The sequence below is a fragment of the Eutrigla gurnardus genome, assembly GCF_963514095.1.
Source record: "Eutrigla gurnardus genome assembly, chromosome: 16".
Lineage (NCBI taxonomy): Eukaryota > Metazoa > Chordata > Actinopteri > Perciformes > Triglidae > Eutrigla > Eutrigla gurnardus.
In genome coordinates, this window is record NC_139927.1 from 9,474,711 (window position 1) to 9,500,729 (window position 26,019).

Consider the following 26,019-nt stretch of genomic DNA (forward strand, 5'->3'; position numbering starts at 1 on the left):
ATGGAGATGAATGAGATTCTGCATGCTCACACAACCTCATTAACACACGGAGAGTCACAGGCTCATGCACACGCTCGCTGGCTCATACAAACAACCCTAATGGCCCTTCACAACATCACCTAGGAAACAAATCTGTTGATCCTAGAGAGAGAAATAGGAGAGCGGGATGATCTACGGAGCGGTTGGATGGTTTTTGACAGCCGCTGCCGGGATGAGCAACCGAATGCAAGGTGGATGCTTTAGAGAGACGGTAAGGAGACAGTGGGTGAGTGTTTCGGTTGCATGATCAGCCAGTGAATCGGGTGGGCAGGCAGGCAACATGCAGTGCAGCCGTGGTTTAATTGGAGTGAGGACTAAGGGGGGAAGGTGAGTGAGGAGAGAAGGGAGCAAAGTAGGTGTCGTTAAAGGGCATTCCAGTCTGGAGACGAGGTGTTGTCGCTGGTGGCGTGGATACTCACTCATATTGCTCCGGACACATGCTGATGAGGGTGACGGGACTGTAAGAGAATCGGAGGGAGGGAGGGAGGGAAGGAAGGAAGGGGGAGTTTAGGTACAAACATTTCAGGGTCAAAACTTCACAGCAGGTGAAGGAAAATGTGGAAGGAAATGTCTGCTGGACTCAACAGGAAGTGAAGGCATTTAAAACCAATATATACACATCACATGTGATTATGATCCCCCCCCCATAAAATTCTGCATCAAAATCAACCTGTGGCACAGGAAATGTGGAGCTTGACAGCTGCTCAGTCTATGTTGAAAGGGTCAAGATGTGCAAGTGGACCTGTCACACATTGTGCTCACACAGAAAGGGTTTGATTGTGTCAGTCACATTATGTCATTTCATTTTTTTCCCCACTATTCCTGCTGCATTTACAAGGATGTGTCCCAACTTCCTTTTATCATGTATTTACAGCAGGATTTACTGAAATGGCACGCCGGCAGAAAACAAACAGGACATATTTTCTAGTTAATCTACTTTGAGTACATAAAAAGATACATTTGTTGCACAAAAAACCCAACAAATGAAGCTGTTAATTAGAGATTTTGGAAACAAAATGTGACAAACGAGGAGGCTGGAGGCATGTGTCTCGATTCCATTAAGTCTTTTCAACTTACTGGTTTCTAGTCCATGATAATTGCAGCTATTCTTCGAGACATGGAACATACGTTGTTATTTGTTAGCACATAGGACGCTCTAATCTCAAAGAAATGGTTGTTTTCACCGAGCTAGAATAATGGTGCGATAACAGTTGAGGTTGACGTTCGTTTCCCTTTTGCTTTTGTTCCCACATTAAAAGGAGGCAGATTGAGAGGTGGACATGTGGCTTGCTGGTTATGTTTCTCACAGCGGGGCTACACTTCTGTAGCTTGGAGGAGAATTTGAAATGTAGCAGGGGATTTAGAAGGAAAAACAATGAGGGAAAAAAAGGCTGGGGTCGGCAGGGCACTGAGCTAACTATTCAGAGCCGGTGGTGTCGCTTTTTTTACACACTCCCTCCGACATCTTTGCCAGAGGGAACAGCCAGTCTGCTCATTTTGTTTTTCAGGGGAGTGCTTCAGTCAGTTGATCGCTCACATAGAGTGAAGATGGCTTTCCTTTCACCCAAATGTGTCTGACCCACATGAAATCATAGAACTTTAACCATTAGATGGTTAACGACATTTTGAGTGAAGACAGAAACACAAGCTACCGTAACAGAAATGAAGCAGGAGTAAAAAGTTGGTGATGCAAAGGGAAAGAGAGGGAGGAGAGACATCACGACAGCAGAGACCTTGGGAGGATTTGGGGGCCTGAAGAATGTGGCTTGTTGTTCCTGTTGAAGTACTATAACTGTGAGCAGTGCAGAGATCTGTTCACATTCTCAGTCTGTAGCTCACGAATACTATGTCAAAGATTCCCATCAGTCATCTATTATAACTATCTCGTATTGTCTTGATCTAAAAATGTTTGCTTTTCAGTGAGAATGTGACTGAACGTGGCACCGATGACAAGCATTTAGAATGCGATATAGAAATAGCCATCTGTCATCTCCTTACGTATCTTTAAAAACCGTGCAGGCAGAGTTTGACTGTGTTTCAGAGTTTGTTTTTTTGATGAATGCCCTGAAAGGTTTCTAAAAATTGATTTAGTCCATCATGCTGTGGTAGTCACTCCATCACAGTAAACAGTGCCTCCCTCTCTTTTCCCCCGTCAGGGATGAAAGACCATCTGCCATGGTGACACCTCTACCTGTCTGTCAGAAAGACAAATGTGTGTTTAGTGTGCAGCCTACACACGTGGATGGCGTACCCGCCGTAACTATAGCAACACGCCGCCAGAAATCCAGCGTTCGGCAGCGCCCTCCATCATCAGTGGAAATAATAACGCTAACTCACTTGGGCTAGCTTCTTATCTACACATAAATGCATGAAAATTGTAATTTTCCTTTATGTAAATTCAGAAAGTACTTCACTGACAACAGAAAACTTTTCATGTCATCTTTTTAGTTCCGCACAGGTGTTCACAGAGGAACGTTGTTTTTCTGTGACCACCACAAAATCATTTTGTCCAGAGTGAATTCTGGGTGGAAAAAAAAGGCTTAAAAACAAATTTTCAAATCCACTTTCAAACCCATTAGCCTCTACGAGGCCTAATGCAGCAGAGACTCATCTACTCAATCTGGTTATGTAGATTAACAAGCAAGAACAACAACATAGCGGGAAGCCATTAGAGGGGTTCTTTCACAGGATCAAATATAGCTGTGACTAATCAAAAATCCTATCCGTGATGAAAAGGAGCAAAGGTTTAAGTGGAAGGGGAGAGAGTAGGAGGTGTTGTGCTCTCTCAAGGTGGGGAAAAAAACAGAGAGGGCGGGATCAAAAGAGAGAAATGATACACGAGTGGAAAGGAGAGACCGATGGAGCCTGACAGCGCATTACAAAGTGCTGTTAATATTGTTTAAAGCTATTCACAGCGAGAGAAATTGCATCTTTAATTTCCATCTTTAAGTGTGACATTCAGTACGATGTTAGTACATGTTCTTACAAATGACTGATCTATCAGATTTGTATTAGACACAAATAAAAAAATGTCAAATATATTATACTTTGAAGTTGAAAAACTGAGAAATATTTATTACAACAAAAGTTATGTTTAACTCATCTGAGTAATTCCCGTTTTTTAAGCAGGAACCAGGGATATCCATTTGAGTTTAGTTGATTTATTTTAGTGCCATGGAGATGGCACAAGCTACTAATAATACGTCAACATTATTGTAGCATGTGGAGCAACTTCTGGACAGCCCAAAAGCGAAAGATTGCACATTCAGGCTTATTGCTACACATAAATCTGTTCATAGTGTACTCAAGCCTGTGGCAACATGTGGATAGCCCATGAACACCATGATGAAATGATCCTAAATGTCTTCCTAAATTTCCCTTCTACCACGGAATAGATCCTTGTGTTTCGGCACAATTTGTCAGCCTGTGAGTGGTATTTGTCAAGCAGGCATCTCTGCAGCGCTCCATTTCTCAGAAGGGAAGGGAAGTGAGAAGGGAGGAAGGTGTGAGGTGAGGACGGACAAGGATGGGAGGGATGATAGAGGGAGCGCAATCCATCTACGGGGTGACTGTGTGCAGCGGGGATGCTGGAGAAAATATATCACAAGTGAACAGGTGAACGTCACTGTGGACATCTTGAGAGCTTTTGGTGCTTACAAAATGCAACACTGCATTGTTGAAAAGTAAGAGCAGGAAATATCTGACAGGCAGAGACAAAGAGACGGTAAAATGTAGAGGAAAAAACAAGAGAGAGTCCGGGAGCACACTGGGAAGGTGGGCTGGTATCCCAAAGGGCCACAACTGAGACACACACTCCGATGGGGGGGGATGAGGAGACCGCCTGAGGCACCGGCATAATGTGGGCCGAGTTAAATGTCTCTGCGGGGGGATTTACGGCTGGCAGCACGGGGACATGAATCAGACGTAGTCACTGGGGCAGGTGCTGCAGACACAAGATCTACAGTGCAGCGATGTCACCTGGTAATGACTGGACCGACAGGTAAATAAACACAGGAATTAACACGCCCCACATACTGGGTGTCTAGTGTGTGTTAGTGTGTGTGTGTATCAAGCATGAGACTTTTCATCACCTGTGGCTTGAGGATATTTAACAGTAAGATGAATTTAAAGGGGAACTCCACCATTTTCACATGTCAAAGTCACTAATGGGGGGACTTTTCAATGAAAATTAAAGAAATAATTTTAAAAACACTACTTGTTAGCATCACAATTAAGAGCAATGATGGTGTGGATATCAGATGATACTCATACAGGAAATTTCAGTATGGGGGGAAATGTTATAGCACTGATATACGTCTATCAGTGGCCCCCTTTACCCGGATTAAATCAATTAGAAACCTTCTGGGAGAATGAGGGAAAAGACCACATAAAACGTTTTGCTCTTAAAGTGGGATGTGGGATTTAAAACAAATCTCCATTTTACACATCAGTGATTCATTAATTATAACTTCAAATCATTTGAACAATTAAGTGTGGATTTTAATTGATCTAGAACAGAGTTATTTTGATAAGTTAAGACGCTTTATATTTAAACGCCCTAACTGGAACAGATTTAGAGAACTCTTGGAACAGCATTTACTGAAAATTGAGGGTAGAAATCATGCGGATAAACCAATAACTTATACAGGATCTAGTTAATTAGGACATTACCTACTATTTGAAAGAAACGAGGGATAGAGAGAACAGGAAATAAGGGAGGAATCTTGATTAGAGATCTGTACTTAAGCTAATCACATTTGAGTGTTACTTACGTTTCCATGTTGTCGCCCTCTAGAACCGTCTGGACCGGCAGGTAACCAAGCCGAGGATGTTTGGCAAAGTACTTCTTTGATCGGAATTTGTTCTTCAGCACTTTGGTGAAATCACGCATGTCCTCACCCGACGTTGTCTGCAGTACGAGAAAGCCACAGACCAATGGACAAGTTTAGGTGTTATTTATTGCCTTTGTGTGTGTGTGTGTGTGTGTGTGTGTGTGTGTGTGTGTGTGTGTGTGTGTGTGTGTGTGTGTGTGTGTGTGCGGGCGAGTCGTGTGCATCTCCACAGTCTCGTGTGTACCCTTCAGCTGCATATGCATGTGTGTGGAAGGGAATGTGTTTCGTTAATTAGATACTTAGCAAAGGTGTTCCTCCTGCAGAAGCGGTTTCTGCCTCGCAAGCAAACAACAAATTACCACAACAGTCTGACCGGAGGGGGAGAAAATCCCTTCGCAGAGGAAGCGCCGCTGAACACGCATGCAAACACACAACTCCCACGGTTGACAGATAGACGTAAATTAACAGATTGCATTGAGTTCACTTGTCTTATTTATTAATCCGCCCCATTTAAGACGGAGGCCTGAGCCAGCCAACAGCAATTACAGAACAATTAAACTAAAGCTGGAGATATTTGTGTGTGTGTGTGTGTGTATGTGTGTGTGTGTGTGTGTGTGTGTGTGTGTGTGTGTGTGTGTGTGTGTGAGTGTGTGAGTGTGTGTGTGAGTGTGTGTGTGTGTGTGTGTGTGTGTGTGTGTGTGTGTGTGTGTGTGTGTGCGTGCGTGTGTGTGTGTGTGTGTGTGTGTGTGTGTGTGCGTGTGTGTGTGTGTGTGTGCGTGTGTGTGTGTGCGTGTGTGCGTGTGTGTGTGTGCGTGTGTGTAAACTCCTTCCTGTGTGGTTTAACAGACAGGTTGTTTGCCTTTTAAGATTTTGTTTTTTTGCCTTATTTAATAAGGACAATGTGGATATTGACAGGAAACGATGATGGGGGGAGAACATAAGGGCGGTTATGCAACAAAGGTCAACAGTTGCAATCCAATCAGAGACGATGTGCGTCATAACCACTAGGCCGCCAGGACGCTGCCTGACGGATTGAGACAACAAAATGACACTAGAGACGCAGAAACAGTCGCATATAAACAACATTTCCACTTAAGAACGGTAACAACATTGAAATTACAGTAATCAATACAGCACAGCATCACATTTTGCTTCTCCAATAGCACCGAAAAATCCCAACGGAACTATGAAAATGTCACTCCCGTAAAAATGAAAACCTAATAAAAAAAGCAATATTGTGGCCATAAAGTACACTGTGCGAGAAAGATGAGAGAAGGAATCTTATTAGTCCCACAATCGGTCTTTAACGCTCTGCAAAAACTGTTCCGTCATTATTCAATACGGACATTGATATTTTCAAAGGAATAAAATTGAAACACAATTTGATTTGAGTATGGGGAGATGGGCAAATATAATTATTTATGATGCTGACACAAAGGGAACAAAGAGAAATGACGACATTACTTCAAAAAGGTGCTGAGCAAAGTTAAACTGAAGGACTCGATATGACACAATAAGTTGATTAAGATTAGTTCCGGCAGGTATTACAGATCAGGGATACATCCAACAGCTTGGAACTACTAGATTTGGGTGACAGTCTAACAGTCAACAGTATCTTGTAATTCAATACATCTCTATGAATTTGCAGTGTTAATTAACAGCAAGCAGGATTTAAGGGTCAAGTTTTTCCAGATCTTTCTTGCTTTAGTGCTACAGCTATTCCAGTATTGATCTCACTGTCGCACCAGTCTGGGGTGTTTGGCACTGTGATACAAACTGTCCTCAATAATTTGCTTATATTTGGCTCCCTTCATCGGGTGTTTGTGCTGAAAAGCCTGTGGACAGAATGCTGCCGTCACAGCCGTTCTTCAAAACAGTGATGGTGACAAGTTGTGAGCAACTGCTTTCTGGCTCGACATAATGGCTGATACGTTAAATTATTCATTTAATCAGTGCTTAAAATAGTTACAGGACTTTTTTTTTGCAGCTTCCAGGCAGTGGTCATGAGTGGTCTCTTTTCTGCCAAACACTAGATTTCTGCCACACTGATTTCTGTCCTTCTAGTGAGATCTGCCATCATATCCATCTCATCAGCAAGTCTGATTGCTCAGCCACTCAGGAAGTTGGGCAACCAATTCTAATAATGTCCTTATTGTACCCCAAATGCAGAAAATATACTGATACTGTATGTAGATTTAAAAATATGTTTAATCAACTGAACCGATTAGTGGAGGACACTCTCTAGAGTGGAAACCGCTGACGGGAAATGTTGGATCCTCTGAGGTCATTGTTTATTTATTCCTTTCTAGTCAGGCTTCCGATCAGTTAACTCCTGGGTGATTCATGTAACCCATAGCTGCATAATAACTTTAACCACCATTTAAGGCGTCTGTTGCTGCAACACAAATGGATATCAGATAAAGTCTTTTCAAAGTCGTGGCAGGCAGCTGCTGGGCATCTCGACTCCGGGAAGAATGATCACCTCCCCACAGCTACTCCCCTAGTCCGAGTCAATATCTATCCCATTTGCAAAATTGAAAAAGCAAATTAAAAGACAGAAAGGAGGAAAAAGTCTCCACATGACCCACTCAAGGTTTGACGTTCAGCAATATTGAAACGAGTTGGCCCACAAGTGTGCAATCCTAATTGAGAAATAGAGCGATGTTCAATTTCGCCGAGCCTCCCCCCTTTTCTCATATTCTTCTCTCTGTGTGGCAGTAAAGGGAAGGTTTGCTTTCTGCCAGTGATTCTAAAAAAAAGACCACAGAGACGAGCATTTTACTGTTTGTTCATGAAAATTCTAATTAAGCTCGAGGTCTGACAGAAGGGTTGATTGCGGAACAAATTGGAGAAATCAACGGCACAGGAAGTAGCACGTTAGAGGCAAGTGGCAGCAGTCATGTCAACTCGCATTAATCACCATAAGGAGATAAAAATCCTTTCTGAACTCACATTACTGTATATGAAACCTCAACAATAACATTTAGGGCTAATATTGTTCTACATTTGGGCTCAAACCATTAGGATACATTGGAATGCAGACTGTGAGCTCGGCCTTAGTTGGCTTTCAGACCAAATATATTACTGCATTTAACGTTTCAGTTTGAGTAATAGATTTAATGGAGACAATCGCTTTATCTTCTGTTTTAATGATCACCTTTTTACAGTACAAATATGGTGATTATGTTCCTAATCCTCTACTGGGAAGGTGCACTTGCACATATTTGATTGGCTGACACAATGCTTTGCCAAATGAAAAGTTGCAGTAAGATGCCGTGCTTTCTTGCCAGATCCCTCTGCGTTGCCACTCCCACTGCATCAAGGCAGCGATCCCATTCAAATGCAACAGATATCGTAGCAGCATTTTGATGCTTGTGGTTTTAGAATGAGATGCTCGCCAATCACATGTGGGTGAATCGTTCCGCTGCACCCATATTTGGAGTGCAAATATCAATTTGTAGCGTAACAAAATGGAAATGTGGAAATTAAAACAATGTCTTCAGTGCAAGGTAATAGATTCATATTGAAAAGTCAGGGGAAATGTGTCACTGTAAGTGTGAACGTGTGTGTGCCTCCATTAAAAGAATGAGGCGTGTGAGCGTGTGGAAGAAGAGATACCGCATGTGATGAGCTGCCGAACAGCGTGTGTGTCTGTCTTTGACTGTGGTAGTCCCTCACCGGTGTGCAGTACTCCACCATGGGGTAGTTGAGCTTGTGGCCCTTGGCGGTGCGCCCGGAAAAGAAGCAGCTCTGACACACGTCGTAGTTGAAATGCTTCAGACTGCGATACCTAAAGAAGGAGCCAGAGGAGAGGAAAGAAATGCAGGTGAAATGTGAGTTGTGGAGTAGTGTGTGTAGACGTCACTTTCATGTCCTCAGTGTGTGTGTGTGTGTGTGTGTGCACATATGCAGCATGATTCATCTCCAGGCTACACTGAAGTCTCCTGGGAAGCTGTTGATTTCTCCCCCCCTTCACTCTGCCACACAGTCCTCCACATGCATACGCTCACACAAGACTCAATGTGCTGGGAGTGAGACAGGCAGTTGGATTCCCACCAAACCACAACAACGTGAAAACAACTGTCAGGATGTTGTTCTCAGCAGAAGCTGTAGCCAGAAGGCCATTTAACAGCTCAATTGAGAAGAAGCCATTCAGACATAATAGCTTAAGTCTTTTATCTTTCTCTCCTCTCCAGCTCTCCCAAGGTTAGCTGACTGATGAGCTACGAGCGGCCGCCATATATCAAAGGAAGCAACAGCGCACACACAACGCCAGCGAGTCAAAAGCGCCATTACATACTGACATGTAGCATATTACTATGAGGAGGGGGCGTTAATTCACCTTCACAGCTGAAGGAGCGCTCAAAAAAGATTAATTCAAGCAGTGATTGAAATAGGGATTAAGGGATCAGATTCAAAGCATTAATACCAATAAAAGAACCATAAATACAATTATAAATAAATAGAAATAACAGTCGTGATGCTGCAATGATGTGACGAATGACCCAGATTGATGGGAGGTATGTACTTTGCAGTTAGCCCACTGTAGCTGGGAGCTTACTGGTTTCCACCTAAAGCAGGATCATGTTATTTAACCATATCATAATTTTAAAAAAAATGTCTAAATCAGTTGAGCTCCTCTAAAATGTTTCCTTTAGAAGTAGCTACAAAGTTACATGTACCCCTGGTTGGGAATCATTGATTTACATCTTGACAATAATATGCACCAAAAAGATATTGAAAAAAGAAAACAGAGAAATAAAACTTAATTTTAAATGACTTCAATTATCATATTAGAAACACCATGCGCGTCTCTCACTGGCATTTTGGAGCAGAAGCAATTACATTCTAATTATTGTTGGTAGGCCCAGTTTGCTTGAATGAACAGGAAGTGTTGCATATTGAACGGCTTGTGGCTTGTTAACTATCCCACCAATATGTTGTGGTTGAGTTGACATTCATCAACATATCCGATGAAACATGATCCTGTTGGATGATCCCATGTACCACGCTGGTTGGAAAACAACTGCTTCTTACAAGGGGTGGGGGGGGTGAAATGAAATTGAAAAAAATGCCTGCTATGCATTTTCCTTCCCTTTTCCCTGTTGCTCTCTGCCTTTCCCTTCCTCCATCGCTCCCCCTCATCGATCAATGACAGAACTCGGCAGACGTGTGCTTCATCAAATGTCTGACTGTATTTCTCTTTCTGCTGGCAAAGCAAGGGATCCGAAGGGGACAATCCAGCAACGCTACATCACTTGGCATAGCGTTTCACATCCCGAGCCACCGAAAAAGCTTTTCCTTGCACAACCGGCCAGTGAAAAACTAAATTGTACGATAATAAATTGACGATAGCTGTTGAACAGCAACGGCCGTCTTTTTTAACCTGTTGTGTCTAAATGTACAATACAATAAGGAACCAACTGAAACAAAGGCAACAATGGGTGTGCATGTGCGAGTGTGATCGTCAGTCCTACACAGTATCAGAGGGTGGTCTGCTATGGATTACTGCCAGTCAATCAGCCCTTTGTGAAGTTTACGTGGAAGTACTTTGTGTGTGTGTGTGTCTGTGTGTGTTTCCTTGCAAACCACCGGATGGTATTTAGTCAGCGTTGTATCAGCTGTTGACATTTAGATAAATGTCTGCCCTCCAGAGCAAAATCTGCCCTTTATGCTCAACCAGGAGAGAACAAATCAGAACACTGCCACATTCGGTGTTTGTGTGCGAGGCCCTTTACATGTTGCGGAACAATGTCTTTGTTTTGTTGTCGGCGTGTTTACCTGAAACCAACAATGGGACACTCCTTGCAGATATTACACTTGGCCTGATGTTTCGCGGTCTCGGCAGCGGCAACTCTGTGCAGGACAGGAAGCCACACCATAGACTGGGGTTCCAGACGCATCCAATCCACAAACTGCCTGGGCTCCAGTTCCACCTTATTGGTCACCTGGGGGTAAAAAGAGGCGGGGCCAAGAGTTAGGAGCATTCGAATGATGAGGAACCGTGTGAAGTTTAACGTTTCTATAACAACGTTGGTGAAGTCACTTTGTAGCATGACGGAGAAACATGCCCGACATCAAATCCCATAAATTAATCTAAATTAATAACAGGCTTTAACACTTTGCTTGTTACTGAAAGCCTAATAAAGATGCAGACAGATTTAAAATGACCGTACACATTCAACCTGCCCCGGCGTATTATGGCCATGAATTGTGGACCAGGACTAAATAACTTTTACGAGCTCTCCGTTCACGTCTATTGGTTGAAATATCTAACAATAAACATTGATTGATTTTAATACCCTCACTGCCCTTGTCCTACACACCCATAGATTTTGCTGTATGCTAAGAGCCATGTTGCTCAGTACAAGTAGCTGTGAAATACGCTCTGAAACTCCTACTCTCCACTGCTGCTCTAAACTTCCAGAGGTCAAACTGTTTATATAACCTGTACTTGCACAGTGCTACATCAATTGTTTTTTAAATACTATGGATGTGAAATATCATCTAGGATTCTCAGAGATCAAGCTAAAAACAATAGTGTCCACCAAGTCCTTTTAAAAAACAATTTGTTAACGGGGAGAAAAATGTTCACAAAATATATTTCAGAAGAATATCTCTTTGCATTGCTGATTTTAATGAGCCTATTGGATAAGCCGACATTGGGTGAGAAGCTTAGACGTGACTAAAACAAATCAAAGACGACCTTTCCATCATCCCTTACGCACACAAAGGGCAACACACGCAGCAAAGAGCTGAATACATTTGAAACAGGAGGAGAGAATAATCAGGAATAGAGTAAGAACAGTATGTACGTGTGGATAAGTGGGTTCTCCCTGATCCCTTCCAAGGCTTATGCTGTACAAAAATGTACAGGACATATCCTCCTGAAAATAAATTCAAGTAAAAAAAGAAAAGGCTAGAGTAAATACAGGAACATTCCAACCTGTAAACTGGAATCAGGGATCGACTTTTCTAATCAATATCTGCAGTCAGTTGACAGAAACAACATTCAGCAGTGAGCTTTGGTGTGCAGTAAGGTTAAATACGTTCACAGAAAATGGCAAGAAATAATTATTTAGTCTTGGATTCTTCTTTAGTTATGAAAAACGACATTTAACATTTGTTCAGTTTTGTTTGTTTTGTTCAGAAAACATGTTTATATCACTTAAGTAAGGTATTAACTAGAGTATTATTTTGGTATTGGTACTGAAACTCAGGTATAGTACGGGCACCGAAAATTCAAATTTCACCCAAAGTTCACCTGGGTTAATTAATTTCAGGTGAAAAATCATTAATTATTTTTAATGTTCCGTGACAAAATAGGACCATTTTGAAAACCGTAAAAAAATAAAATAAGTGTCAATTAAGTGTGGTTCTTTCAGATGAGTTAAGTTACTGGTTGAGAAATGAGGAGAGTGGCCATTAAACTTCCCCCCTGATGACTTCTCAAATCATCTTTACATTCTTCACCCTTCCACTTGACCTTCCCCTGCACACATCAGAGCACGTCTCTCGTCTCCTTCCCCTTACGCCGGTCTCATCTTCGCCTCCCGTCCCTCCTCCATGCTATCTAATGGCTGGAATGATATCACTTACGGATTAATTACTACGGGGGAGAGGTGCTGAATGGATGGCTAGGTAGACGGATGGATGGATAAATGAAGGAGAGTGACAAAGGAACGGTGAAAGAGGCCATATTCTTGGCGCCGCGACTCGTCCATCACTGCCTCGTAAAAACCAAAAGGACAGGGTGACTGCAGTGTCACTGACAGGGCAGACTGACACAGAGAGTGTGTTTGTTTGTGTGTGTGTGTGTGTGTGTGTGTGAATGTGTGTGCGTCAGTCTGGCTTCTACCTGCCAACCTATTTGATGATTGGATGATTAATGAGCAACTGGACTGCAGCTGACACAGCAATTCATGATCAAGCCTGTGAGCAATTAGTGCACTTGTGCGTGCTCAGCCCGCCCTGTGCATGTGTGTATTACCCTGTCATCAAGAGAGTGAATTGTAGGCAAGGTGTTATATTGAGAAGAAGAGAGAAAGAGCGAGAGAGAGAGATAAGGTTTAAAAATGCCTCACTCTGCTATTTTGAGAGGCACAGGAGATCAATGAAATTTATAGCTTCCTAATTTTAATGTTTAGCGCTTATTTATGACTGACGAAGCATGAGCCAGGGGAGGAAGAGTGAGAAAAATGAAACGGCGATCCTGGGGGATGAAGACGTCATTAAACGCCTGTAGCGTCCAGAGATAAACCCGAGGAAAGTGGTTCACTGGCTGCGGTAAAACACTAGAGGACAGCCAGCAGAAGACTGGAAGCCCATTTGAGGCTCCATGGTTGGTCGGCAGAGCTTAAATATTGAAGCACTTCTACGGGATTGGGAGAGGCAGGTGTTACATGGCTGGAGTCGACGGTGCTTGGAGACAATTAGCTTCGGGAAGATGCACAGAAACTTAGTTTCTTACAGTACTGATTACCTGCCAAAAACTATTATCAGTCATGTAACTCTAAATATAGTGACCACTTTGACCCACCTTTGGTCACCGTGACTCTAAAATCCGTGCACGTACATTAAGCTACATAAACCCACGGGGTAAATTCAGAAAGCCGATGCAGACATGTTGGCAGAGACGGTTGAAGCCAAACTATAAATCCCATCGTTTTGAAGCTTTCAGCTGTTTATACACTGCATGCATAGGTGTTGATTCATGTCGAACAGCGTGTACAAGAAGGATTCCACGCAACATTCTCTGGATAGAAAAAGGATGATATCCCACTTTTATCCAATTTCTTTAAGCTGCAGCAGATGGCAGTCAAATCTGCGAACTCTGTGTCTGCAGGACTACCAACACACCAAACACCTGAATATGTGGATGTGCTAGTTTTTATAACAAGAATGATGAGATATTATGGAAATCTGGAGGTCATTTTGAGAAGAGTGTTTCGGTTTTTGTCCCACAGTTGTTCTGGCTCCAGCCAACATTATTATAGACTTAAGTAGCCTTGGGCTGCGTTACGGCTGCAACCGCTCTTTTCATTAACAATTAACCTCCAAATGATTTTCTTGATTGAGAAGTTTGGTCTATTCAACGGAATAAAACTGTGAGAAAAATGTCATTGACCCTTTTTAAATTTTATATTGCAATTTGATGCAGTGAAAGATAAGATTTGTCTTTCTCATTTTTAGTGAATTTCTGTCATCATATCATGCTTTTACAGGTTAAGAATTGTGACTTTATATTGAAAGGAAGACATGGATTCTGATTCAGCCATTGTTCTGCATGTTCTCCCTTTCATTTCTTCCAAAAATTAGCATTTCAAGATATTTTGCCCACGCCTGTTATCTATTCAGTATTCAGACTATTATGTGAGCTTATATTTGTTTGTGTCTGGGTGTGAACTTACGTGCTGGAAGCAGCTGCGGACACTGGGTTCGATATTGGAGCCTCCAAACGCCGCCACCTCCCCTAGCTGCCTCGGGACCTGGATGGCTTCGTGCAGCAGCAGACCAAGCTGCCTCTGGTCACATGTGTCACCCGCCGACGCGACCTGGCTGAAGAGGTCTGAGGGGGGGGGGAGAGTGGAGTTTGGATGAAAGGGGAGATAAAAGGAGAAAGAGGGAGTGGGAGAAAGTGTCAACGCATGTGGGTGATATTTAAAATAACGATATAGGTATAAATAGATGTAGAGGGAGAAAGTGTGACAGTACAGCACGAAGTGGGAGGGAAAGTGTTAGTGTGTGTGTGTGTGTGTGTGTGTGTGTGTGGGTTGGAGGTGGAAGGGAATGCACAGAAGAAGTCAGGGAAAACATGCATTTTTAATCTTGCTGTCTCCCTTCTTACATGCCAGCTTATTTCTCCTCGAATCTCTCCATCTCTGCCTGCCTACCTTCTCCAAAGGTTTTACACGGCTATTACTAGATATGGATGTCTGCCCAGTGACACGCTGACGCGGACAGTTAACACGTTATATTTGAGGTATTAGAAGTTATAGAACATCTTCAGAGCCCACGCACAAAGTGAGCAAAGATAGCAATGGGGGTAATCCAGGGGAAGGGAGGAGGGGGGAAACGAATAGCATGACAGGTCTTTCTGCTCTGCTTGCAGTTGGCTTTGATCTCCGTGTGTGGTCTGGCCCTGATGCCAGCTCCTGTTAAGACCGCGCGTGTGTGTGTGTGTGTGTGTGTGTGTGTGTGTGCATGGTGCGTGCAAATGCCAGCAATCAGTGTTCATGACCCCCTTCTTACGCACACCTCTTGAGGCTTCAGACTGATCAACACCATTATCTACAACTCACTATTTTCTGCTACAAGATTACATTTGTAAACTGTCACAAAGAGTGTTGAATGGCAGCAGGTGTGGTAAGGCGTGTGTGTGTGTGTGTGTGTGTGTGTGTGTGTAGCAATATGCACAGGAATGACATCCAATGAGACTCCAAAAGAGTAAAGGAAGAACGACGCAATCAAGCGTGCTTGATACCCTTCTCAGGCTAATAGAAACTGCCAGTGGAACAAATAGGCTCAGGAAAGCCGTGGCAATAGAAAAGGAGGAGGAGGAGGAAGGAGAAGAGAGAGAGAGGATGAAGAAAAGAGGGGAAGTAATAGTAAGTAAGACGGGACACAAGACAATGTGGCACTGTTGGATGGATGAACAAGTGTGTGAGCGGTGACAGCAGAGGAAGATAGACAGAGAGAGATAAAGCAGCAGAAACAAAGCGCAGGAAGCCAAAATGACAGTCTCCTCCCAGTGCAGGAAGCCTACATTCACACATGCTAATCCTTAAAAAATAAATCAGAACAGAAAATTAAATAAAGAACTGGGGAATCGCGTAGGAGGTCTCTCATGCAATTAGACAACCCGTTCTCCGGCTCCTCTCTATCACTCCCTTTCTGCGAGTTTGATTAATGCTGCTGGGATTGTAGCCGTGCTGAGGAAGTACGGGATCGACCGGCCTGTACGGGACGGGACGGCGGTGCGTTCAAGTGCGCGTGTACAGCAGCAGATATCTCACCTACTCAGTGGCACTTACATTTGTATTTCTCCTCCAGGTGCCCCTTGGAGAGAGAGAGCAAACCGATCTTCATGGACAGGACGCGGATCTTCCCGCTGCGACCACTGCAGGGACCACACACACACACACACACACACACACACACACACACACACACACACACACACACACACACACACACACACACACACACACACACACACACACACACACACACACACACACACACACACACACACAGTCACACAGACACACACACACACCGTGGCAATGAGTCAGGTGTATTTATTGTGGGTGTAAGCTTGTGCATAGACAATATGTTTATGTGTGTTGAGTTCAGATCTAAATTATATGCAACAGCAGTGACAGATAATCATTATGTGCTTGGAAAGAGGAGATTATTCAAGTGTGTATGTGTTCTCCTACTCTTGTATCATCGTGGGAGAGAGCTGGCGGGGAGATTTTTGCATTTTCTGTGAATCCAAAAATAATGCAGGGACCAGTAAGTGTGTCGCTTTACCGCACGTTACACACATATGCTGATGCAGTATGTCCTAAGGCCAGTGCAGAGTGAATTTGAGCATGCATGCATGTCTGGTCTAAAAAAAAAAAGTCACTAGTATCACTGGCATAATGTCACTGCTGATGCATGTTGACAATGCCAAAATGTGCAAAAGCACATGAGTGTGTAATATATGTATAACATAATCATTATGCACAGATGATACCAATGCAGATGGATTTGAAAATGCGAGAGATGAGATGCATCATTTCAGCCACGGTCATCTGATTTGAGACATTTTACACCCTGTATTTTCATATTTAAATGCGCAAACAAAGTTGAGATTGCAGCAACCCTGATTGCAGGCATTAGTTACATTTCCAGAGGCGAGGACGCAGGTGGCTACAGGTTCTGTCATAATTTGTGACAAATCCAGGAAAGAAACGAAGCTCATTCATAACCCTCCAGTCCCAAATGGGAAACAGATGGCGTACGTACGTGTCGTAAACATTGAGCAGCCAGTTGAGACACATGTCGACGCAGAGCGGTACGTTGACCAGGTCTTTGTGCTCCTGCTCCAGGCCGTCGTAGATGGACGTCAGGCAGTTGATGACGTCAGGGACGGACAGCAGCTGTTTGTTGTTGGTGAGCTTGTGCTGCTCGAAGGTGTTTTGGGCCACGCTGAGGTCCAGCAGGTCCACTGCAGATAAAAGGTGGGGGTGGATGGAGAGAAGAGAAGGAGAGAAACAAAGAGGAGACACAATGGGGAGAAAAGTAAAGAAAAGAGGAGAGTGGGGTGAATGAACAAAGGAAAAAGGTTTTAGTAAATAAGATGACTGGGGACTAAAAAGGGAGATAAAAAAGATTTGTAATGTTTCTGAGTTGTTCAGCGGGCTTAAGGTGGGGCTCTTCTATTCTAAAAACGTCAAATCTACAGGAGCATGGAGCTGCCATTGGCACAGACTATTCATAGAGGCACTTAACAACTGCAGACGTGACAGAGATTTTGTCCAAAATAGTTCAAAACAACTAACTGCGTGAGTCTGCTGATGGATCATTGCGGTAAAATATTCATATGAGAGAGAAATCTGAACAGAAAAAGACAAAAGGGAACAAAAATGTCAGACTGAGAGCCGTCTAGTCTCTTCTAATTGAATTTGTTGGCTGCATCTTCAATGACAAAGAAACAAAGGGATCTATTTATATCAGGATCTCCATTATAATTCCACTGTCTTCTGTACTGAAGCTATTACTTATGTATTTTGAAGACCAAGAACTAAAAATACATAACTGATCCAGCGCAGGGATCATAGATCGAATGGTAGAGCAGCACCATGCAGCAGCAAATTATGTATACCATCAGGGTAAAAGGAGAAAGAAACACCATTGTAATATTTTGCAATTAATTACCATGCATGCTGATCAGAATAATCTGATTTCTCATTTCTTTCATAACAAGGCGCCCAGGGTAAATAGCAAAGATCTTTATTATGTTTTGAAGAAAAAAATATGTGTAGTATGTGGAGTGTATGCCGCAAATTGCACCAAATAAACACAAATTTGGAAAAAGGTGTTAAATCATGAGGCCAGGAAGAGGGGTCAAGTGAGTCAGGGAAAATGTCCAGTCCCTTAGCTTTCTGAAAATGTGGCCCCGATGGATTTGGGAGACCACTTTAGTGTTCAACTCTCGTGCATATTTACGCCTTTTTCTGATTTGTATCCAGATACTGGCACTCCTTGGACTGTGCATTTGGAACCCAGTGTTTTTACAGATTTATTAAGGGCTAGCTCAGATCCTGACGGGACTGTTAATTAGTGCTTTATTCAAGGTTCACTGGACAGGCCAAACAGTTAACCCCGTCTCTGTATAAAACATGTAGACGGTGCTGAAACAAATACACAGGAGCAAACTCAGAAAGGGACTGTGCTGCTTCTGCATCTGCTAAACCTGCACAAATTGTGTGTGCTTTGTGCATTTCACAAAGCACACACAATGGGTGAAATGCAACCCTCACTGTGCTGCCAAGCACATAGCTTGGTGCTCTGGTGCTATTTGCATGTATTTATATGAGGTAATATGCATACATTCGGCACAAAATTGTCCCATTTCAATGCAAATGAGCCTCGTTGCAAAAACTTTGAAAGAATGAAAAATAAGGTTATTATATAAACGAATAAACAAATGATTTATTCCCTCTCCCGTCTTTCCCAAATCCTGGGCTTTCATTTTTCCCTTTCCTCCTTGGTAATTGCCTTGGGGAGGTTTGGATGGAAGTGGAACTCTGGAAACATCCTCCTGAAGAGACCTTTGGCTCCGGCCCTTCATCCCCTCACAAGCCACGAATTCGGCCTCGAGCGCATTTATACTTTTCCAGATTATTCAAATCACACACAAAGTAGGGCATATTGCACTCAGCTACAACATTTTATGGCCATGTTGGAGCTGTAATATCATTAGTGTAATATCTCTTGTGAATCGGACCATGAGATGGGTCAGATAGAGGATGCAAATGATGTGCAACCCAGTGTGATACGATCTATTCTCTCTGAATTCACCCTGCAGTCTGTTGACTGCTATAGCTGCCTTATTAAAATGACCAAAATAATAGGGCTGTGTATTGCCTTGAATCTGGCAATTTAGCTGGAATTCAAGTCCCTGTAATATCAAACATCATAGAACTACTTTTTGTGCAATTTGAGCAAATAAATTCATATTTGCCTGTATCTGATAAAAGTATACAGATTATATATTTTTAAACTACTGATTAAATATTCATACATACTTCCCTAGTATTTCCTAGTGTTTGCTGCATGTAGTGTATATTATTTGTCTCAATAAAACAAAATCTATATTGATATATAGGATATTAAATTGTGGAAATAGAGTAGTACATTACTATCATTCAAGGAACTGATAAGTGCACTACTTCCATCCAAAAAATACTTAAATACAGGAGGTAAAAACTTTTTACCGATATACTAGAGTGTGAAACAATGGACGAAGTTTTCCACGAGGCAAGCACTCGATTGCTCTCCAAGCATCTCTTCCTCTGACCCTTTTCCACAAACCATTTAAGCTTCCTCTCCTACCGCCAGCATCACACTCACCTCTACTCCTCCCTTGAGTTTCCTCATTGGCCCTGTTGCATGCTCCTCGCCAACCCCTCTGCAGCTCCTTGCCTTATGTTACCTCCCGTTCCCCAGATAGCACTAATTACTGGGCTGTAGCCACGCGGAGCGGGCACAGGAGTGCAGTCATGCTGTCAGAAAGCAAACTTTACTTCTCTCTAGCTTTCCCACTTCACACGCAGATACGAAGCAATGAGATAAGAGCGGCTGTGGCACATATGCGGGATGCCACGTAAGCTCATTTGTGCTTCGCCAGCCCCCTAGCACAGACTTAACCCAATTAGACGTTTTATAGTGTCCCCGTCATGTGCGTTTGCGTGTTTCATTCCCACACACACACACACGGGTCTCCGAGCAAAGATTCCACATGAATCCAGGCTAATAACTAATATAACTACTGATTTTCCCGTGTGTATGTGCTGGCAAGTGTGTGTGTGTGTGTGTGTGTGTGTGTGTGTGTGTGTGTGTGTGTGTGTGTGTATGTGCTGGCAAGTGTGTGTGTGTGTGTGTGTTTTGCGCTGTGACTGTTCTAATCTAATGGATGAAATTGAATTGCAGTGCCCCAAGTCGCAATCATTCAGGCTAATGCGTTCCCATCACAAACAAACGCATGCGATCAGAGAGCCAATATGAGATAGCAGACCCAAAACATTTGAATCATTCAGGCTCATTCACAAGCAACAAACACAATAACGTCCATGCCCACGGTTACTCAGGTTTACATGCCTACACTGTGTACTGACATGGTATATTCAACCGTTTCAAACATCGCACACATGGAAAAACTTCCTAAAAACAGCATGGTGTAAATGAGCAGTGTGGGCTCACAGTGTGTGTTGCACATTACAAAGTCAACAGCTGGTTGATAGTCAACATTTGTCACAATTATTACGTTGTGCTGAGCATGAGTAGCTGCCGCCACGCTGGTTGAAACCTCACAAAGGGAAAGTTTGTACGCACCTGCAGTGTGTGTGTGAGTATCTGCGTAGACGGGGTGAGAGACTGAAGGTAATGGCTGCCTTTATCAAAGCTTCCATTATAAACAACAAAACAGCAGATTTTTTTTTTTAAAGCCTAAAATTCCACCTGTGCACACCAGATGAGCCGTTCAGCAGGTTCAACACAACCACCAGCTGTGGCTGTGCATGGTCAAATTCATGCACACACACACACACACACACACACACACACACACACACACACACACACACACACACACACACACACACACACACACACACACACACACACACACACACACACACACACACACACACACACACACACCTACACACAGAGTTTGTCATTTTAACCAAAACATCCTTGGCTCCTGCGCATTTCTTGCACAGCATCTGGCAAAGCCTCAAATCATTACTGCACCCCCTCGTTGCAGCCAGACTTCAAAAGAAGCAGATCACGACTATAGGTATTAAGGTGTGTGTGTGTGTGTGTGTGTGTGTGTGTGTCTTACTTACAGCACAGAGCCTTCTGTAGTCTGCGGATCTTCATGGCTGTTCGGTATGCGGAGAATCTCACATTGTTCAAGTCCGCTAAAGACGGGGAAAGACACAGAGGGATGAAAGGTATGAGGACAAAAAGCAAACTGAAGCAGAAACTCAAAGTGTGACAGAAATCCGCCGACTAAGCAACACAAGCAGGACCTCTGTCTTTAATGAAAGCCGACTTTTTTGTTCCTTATTGTCTGTGGAGGGGACCGAGGGGAGGGCTGGCTAATATGTACTGTGTAATTAGGTTAGTGAGTTCTGTCTCAGTGGGGGCCGGTGCTATTTGTTGAGCTTTCCTACAGCAAACGCTCCCAAAGTTTCACAGCTTATTACTGGCTGCTCATTTAAGAACGGTCACACTAGCCACCCCACTGGGACGGACACATGCATATGGATATTAGAAGGGAGATAGTGAGAAGATCAAGGTGCAATTTTCATCAAGATAATCTAAAGAGTACATTTACGAGACAAGAGAGAAGTTTAATCTACAAATAAAAAAATACACCGTGGCAACTTTTCTTTGGAACTTTTAACTGAAGAAATGCTATAAAACAGTTTAATTTAGTGGATTATGTGACAGGAACATAGTTTCTGGACAGAAATGTTGCTGTTAAATCTTTTTCATTATGCTTTTTTAGTTGGAATGCCACAAAAGAAAGTCACCTCCATTGTTTTGGAGTGGAATTCGATAATTAGATCAAAGATTATGTCAGGACCCAAAGACACCGTGTGATTATGTTCCCTACCTAGAGACTGGTAGAGCTCTGTCATCTTTGGATGGTCCCAGCAGGTTGTCTGCGTCTGGTGACTGAAAACCACAACAACAATAGAGGAGAACCGTTAACCAGACAGAGAAATACAAAACAAACATAAGCTGACATACAAACAGAACAGGAGCAGCTGACATGAAAACACACAGAGATACAGACAAACACTTTGAAGGTTGATCAAAAGCTCTATGACAGACCAAACTACTTTGAAAGCTACGGTACACAAAAACATACACACAAAAGAGCACCAAAAATGGCAAAATGAACACTATCTCGGAATTGCACACATGCAAACATCTTCACCATCGCTTGATAAGTGCAAACAGTGCTGATGGCTTTATTGCCAACTCTTTTTTTTATTGTTGGGATCAAATTGGACACAGAGACTACAGATTCCTCCAAGACACGTATCCAATCCCTCTCATCACCACAGCATCTGTCTTCTCAAACACCATGGGAAAGAAATATAAGGGACCTTGTTTCAACTCCCTGTTTACATTTTTCACAAATACACACACACACACACACACACACACACACACACACACACACACACACACACACACACACACACACACACACACACACACACACACACACACACACACACACACACACACACACGCAATACGACATGAAAAAACCAAATCTACTGAAAAAACCAACACTATGAAAATAAATAAAACAAGACTGTGCAGCAACTGATCAAACATGGTTGCCTTCACACACACAGGCCAGCAAAGACCGGACTTTTCTCAAGCTGCGGCTGCCAATCAGTGCATCTATTTCAGCTTTGCCGGTTCTGTGTGTGTGTGTGTGTGTGTGTGTGTGTGTGTGTGTGTGTGTGTGTGTGTGTGTTTCAAGAAGGCATCTGGCTGTCAGAGGGCGCGCTCAGATCTGCGCGGAATGTTTGAGAAGATTTCTGGAAGACGGTGTTTGACACAAAAGTCGGCTTGTGGATGCAGAGGCTCCCCTGTGGTGTCTGCGACGGCTCGCTCCACGCTGACAGGCAGCAGGAAGTGAAGTGCATTGCTGACAGTGAGCCGAGGTGGCAGAGCGGACAGAAAAGAGAGCCCTCCTCGTACACAGATGTGCATCACTATGCAGTGGCCGTGCAGACCGATGACCCCTTTCACACCTGTACAGGCATCGCTAATGCCGGGGTCTTCCGGTGCTGATGACAGGCTCATGTTCTACCTGACAAAGAGCTCGCCTGAACGACAGGAGTTTCAGTGAATCCAAGTCAGGGGATTTGCAGAGACAGAAACACACAGCAAGGACGAAGGATGCTGGATATGCATACCTGGCCAACAGCTATAGCCATAAAACACGTGCGTCATTGAAGTGTAGCAGGGTCTTTCAGATACACAACAGAGCCGGTGCATTGATGGGACACACGAAACAAATCTGTAGCGTATTTATGTAGACACACATTTCCCCCAAACAAAAAGATCAGAAAGCTTGTGCTTATATCAACAGCTCATGAATGCCATAATGAGGACAACGGAGAAGCCAGGTTCAACTACACTCAACGTTTTCACTTCACTGCGCTCCCTTTGTAATGCCTAAGCAATCATTTTGTTGTCCTGAAGGAGCAGGGGGGAAAAAAAAACAGCAAACTGTTGTCACATTGACTACAAAGCCGCTACAGGTTTGATAACGCAGCAGGAAACATTGAAAAAGGATGAGAAGAGAGGCATCGGCGAATATTAAAGCGCGGGGGGACAAAAACAGATTTTCTGGCAGATATTCGATAGATTCTTGGAGATAACAGCAGCAAGATCCTCAGCGAACCACAACCCAGTGTGAGGTCTGTCCAATCAAAGGGTGCTTTCGCTCCAGTAACATGGTTTCGAGTAAACACTTTGTACAAAAACGAGTGTTAACGGTCGAGTTGTTAACAGCTTCCACACAAGCCCAAACAAGCCCAACCATTATTTGATTGGTCGAGCAACATAAAGCAAAATCCATAACTGCTTTTCTCCGTTTTCTACGGTTGTAGCTTGAATGATTCCAGTGTTTTGGACTGATGGTCAAACAGAACTTGTTACACTGCAAATTCAAATGGAAACATTAGCAGTAGCGTACGCTTCAATCCCGGAATGGTGGTTTTGTGGATTTTGCAGCTGGAGGCTAACAGCGAGCGAGGCCGTCGGGGGATGAAGCCACTTGGGTTTTGTGTACTGCATGTGACATTTGCCTTCATAAACTTAATTTAATGACGTCTCAGAGTATCAACAAATGAGGTCGCGGAAGGGGAGACTGCAGCAGACGGTGGGAGGATACATTTTATGTAGCCACGAGGGCACTGTGAGGGAGGAAAACACAACCTTCTAAAAGATGCTTTTATGGCATTTCTTCAGCCTTAAGTATGCTGATGAAAACATCCCACAGAAGTGTGCGGACTAACTGTTGACCACGATAAAAACTAAGCTTATCAAAATGAGCTGCATTCACAGCTGCTACAGAATCCAACAGAAGGTTAACTGGCTTCTTCTGTGCTATCTCATAATTACCCATACCAGCAATTTCCCCATAACTAATGATGCTCGTGTTTACCCTGAAGGGACATTACAAGAGCAGAAACCATCACGGCCCCATGGTCGACTCAACCCATCAAACTGTTGGCTGCAAACACTTCCATGCCACATTTCTGCTCCGTCTCTCCTGGGAGTCTGTTTTTTCCCCCTCATTGTCACGCACTGAGAGAGCGCCATGAATAATTATGCAGATGAATGATTACTTGTGTATCTGGATATCCAAAGAGACAGAATTGTCAAATGTCTCAGTAAGCAAGAGGAAGATTTCTTTTTTCTTCTTCTTCTTTTTTTTTTTTGATGACAGCAACCTGCCAAGACTTATCACCAAATGTCTGTGACAGGTGAGAGGAGCCTGCTTTCACCAACTGATATTTTCTAGCTTTCTCCTTCCCTGACTCTATTTTTTGCTTTTAAAACGCTTCCCTCCCAAAGTTATCAGCATTCCGCTTTGGAAATAAAAAATGAAACAGCATTTGGATTCTTCTATAAAGTACATTTTGCCTACATAACAAAGATATCACAGCTGTCTGTCCTGTTAGGTCCAACCCACCCCACCAAATGTTTCCTGACAAAACCGCGGAAAAAGACAGAGCCTCAAGCTAATCTTTGCAGGGATGAACTCTGGCTGTATTTCCCCTCAACAAGTCTGCAAGGCATGTGAGCCCGCCGCAGAAGAGCCACAATGGGTGAAATAGGACAGCATGTGTGGTTGCCAGCATGAGATGGCAGGCACAGAACTTTTTGTGAAGCCATTTGATTTTCTCCCAATATGTCGCCCGAACTCATCACCACAGGGGGTGGACAAGGCGCGGTTTTAATCAGGGACCCTTTGTCAGCCCAAAGAAAAGAGGCAGAGTATGAGAGGAGATGGAGAGGAGACGAGGAGGGGTTTGGGGTAATGAATGTGTCAAAGACTGACGCGGGCGTCCCAAGGATGTCTCGGCACTGAAAGCGACCTGTGATTAGTCCTGGAGATGGATTTAGAGTTCAGTTCTCAAGCTGCAAATTAAGTGGATTTGCATGAGTGTGCACCAGCGTGCATGTATATTTATATATATGTGTGGGGAGGGGGGATCAGTGAGGGCAGTGTACAGCACGGGAGACTATCTTCTTTTTAATATTCACACACATTGAGGTAAAAGCTGAAAAAGGATTGAGTCTTTTCTTCCTGTGTCTGAAAGGCAATTTGATGTAAAAGCTCAGAGGCATAAACACTTGAGTGTGCGTTTGCTTAGAAAGTTTGAGGTCGGTTCCAGTTGGGAGTTCTTTGGGCGTGTGTAAGCCTTTACTTGCAAGCGAGAGGATGGGAATCTCTATTTGTGTGTCTCGATACGTGTATTGTTTTGCACGAATGCCCGTGTGTATGTATGTTTTGTTTGTGTTCAAATGGGCGGATGTAGGCTCATCTGCTGGGAACATCTGTGAGCTGCTGTTGACTCTAAAGTTCTAAGCCTGTCCTCCTGAGTTGTTGCCTGTCTCTGGCTTTCATCTGATCCCCAGTGCCAAGCTGCAGGCCTAACCACAGCACAGGTGTCCCTCCCCCTCTCTCTTTGTCTAAATCCCACCTTTTCTCCATCTCTGTTTATGTCTTCGCAAAATAACTTTGAATGTGATTCAATAACCTGAATCAACGGTTTAAAAATGCTGTTTTTTTTATTTACCGATGAATGTTTGAATGGAGATACCA

At 43.4% G+C, this 26,019-nt stretch overlaps 1 protein-coding gene across 1 annotated transcript in view; it reads right to left on the reverse strand.

Annotated features, from left to right (window-relative positions):
* Positions 1–4,807: 4,807 nt before the first annotated feature.
* utrn (utrophin) overlaps positions 4,808–26,019 on the reverse strand; it is a gene marked incomplete at its 3' end in the record, with an annotated part of 122,991 nt that continues 101,779 nt past the window's right edge. The window contains exons 62-69 of the mRNA XM_084030000.1: positions 21,769–21,830; positions 20,993–21,067; positions 16,887–17,088; positions 15,905–15,990; positions 14,282–14,439; positions 10,653–10,819; positions 8,550–8,661; positions 4,808–4,948 (exon numbers count right to left, since the gene is read on the reverse strand). Of these exons, the coding sequence (XP_083886126.1) occupies positions 4,808–4,948; positions 8,550–8,661; positions 10,653–10,819; positions 14,282–14,439; positions 15,905–15,990; positions 16,887–17,088; positions 20,993–21,067; positions 21,769–21,830 (1,003 nt within the window). The remainder of the gene's footprint in view (positions 4,949–8,549; positions 8,662–10,652; positions 10,820–14,281; positions 14,440–15,904; positions 15,991–16,886; positions 17,089–20,992; positions 21,068–21,768; positions 21,831–26,019) is intronic.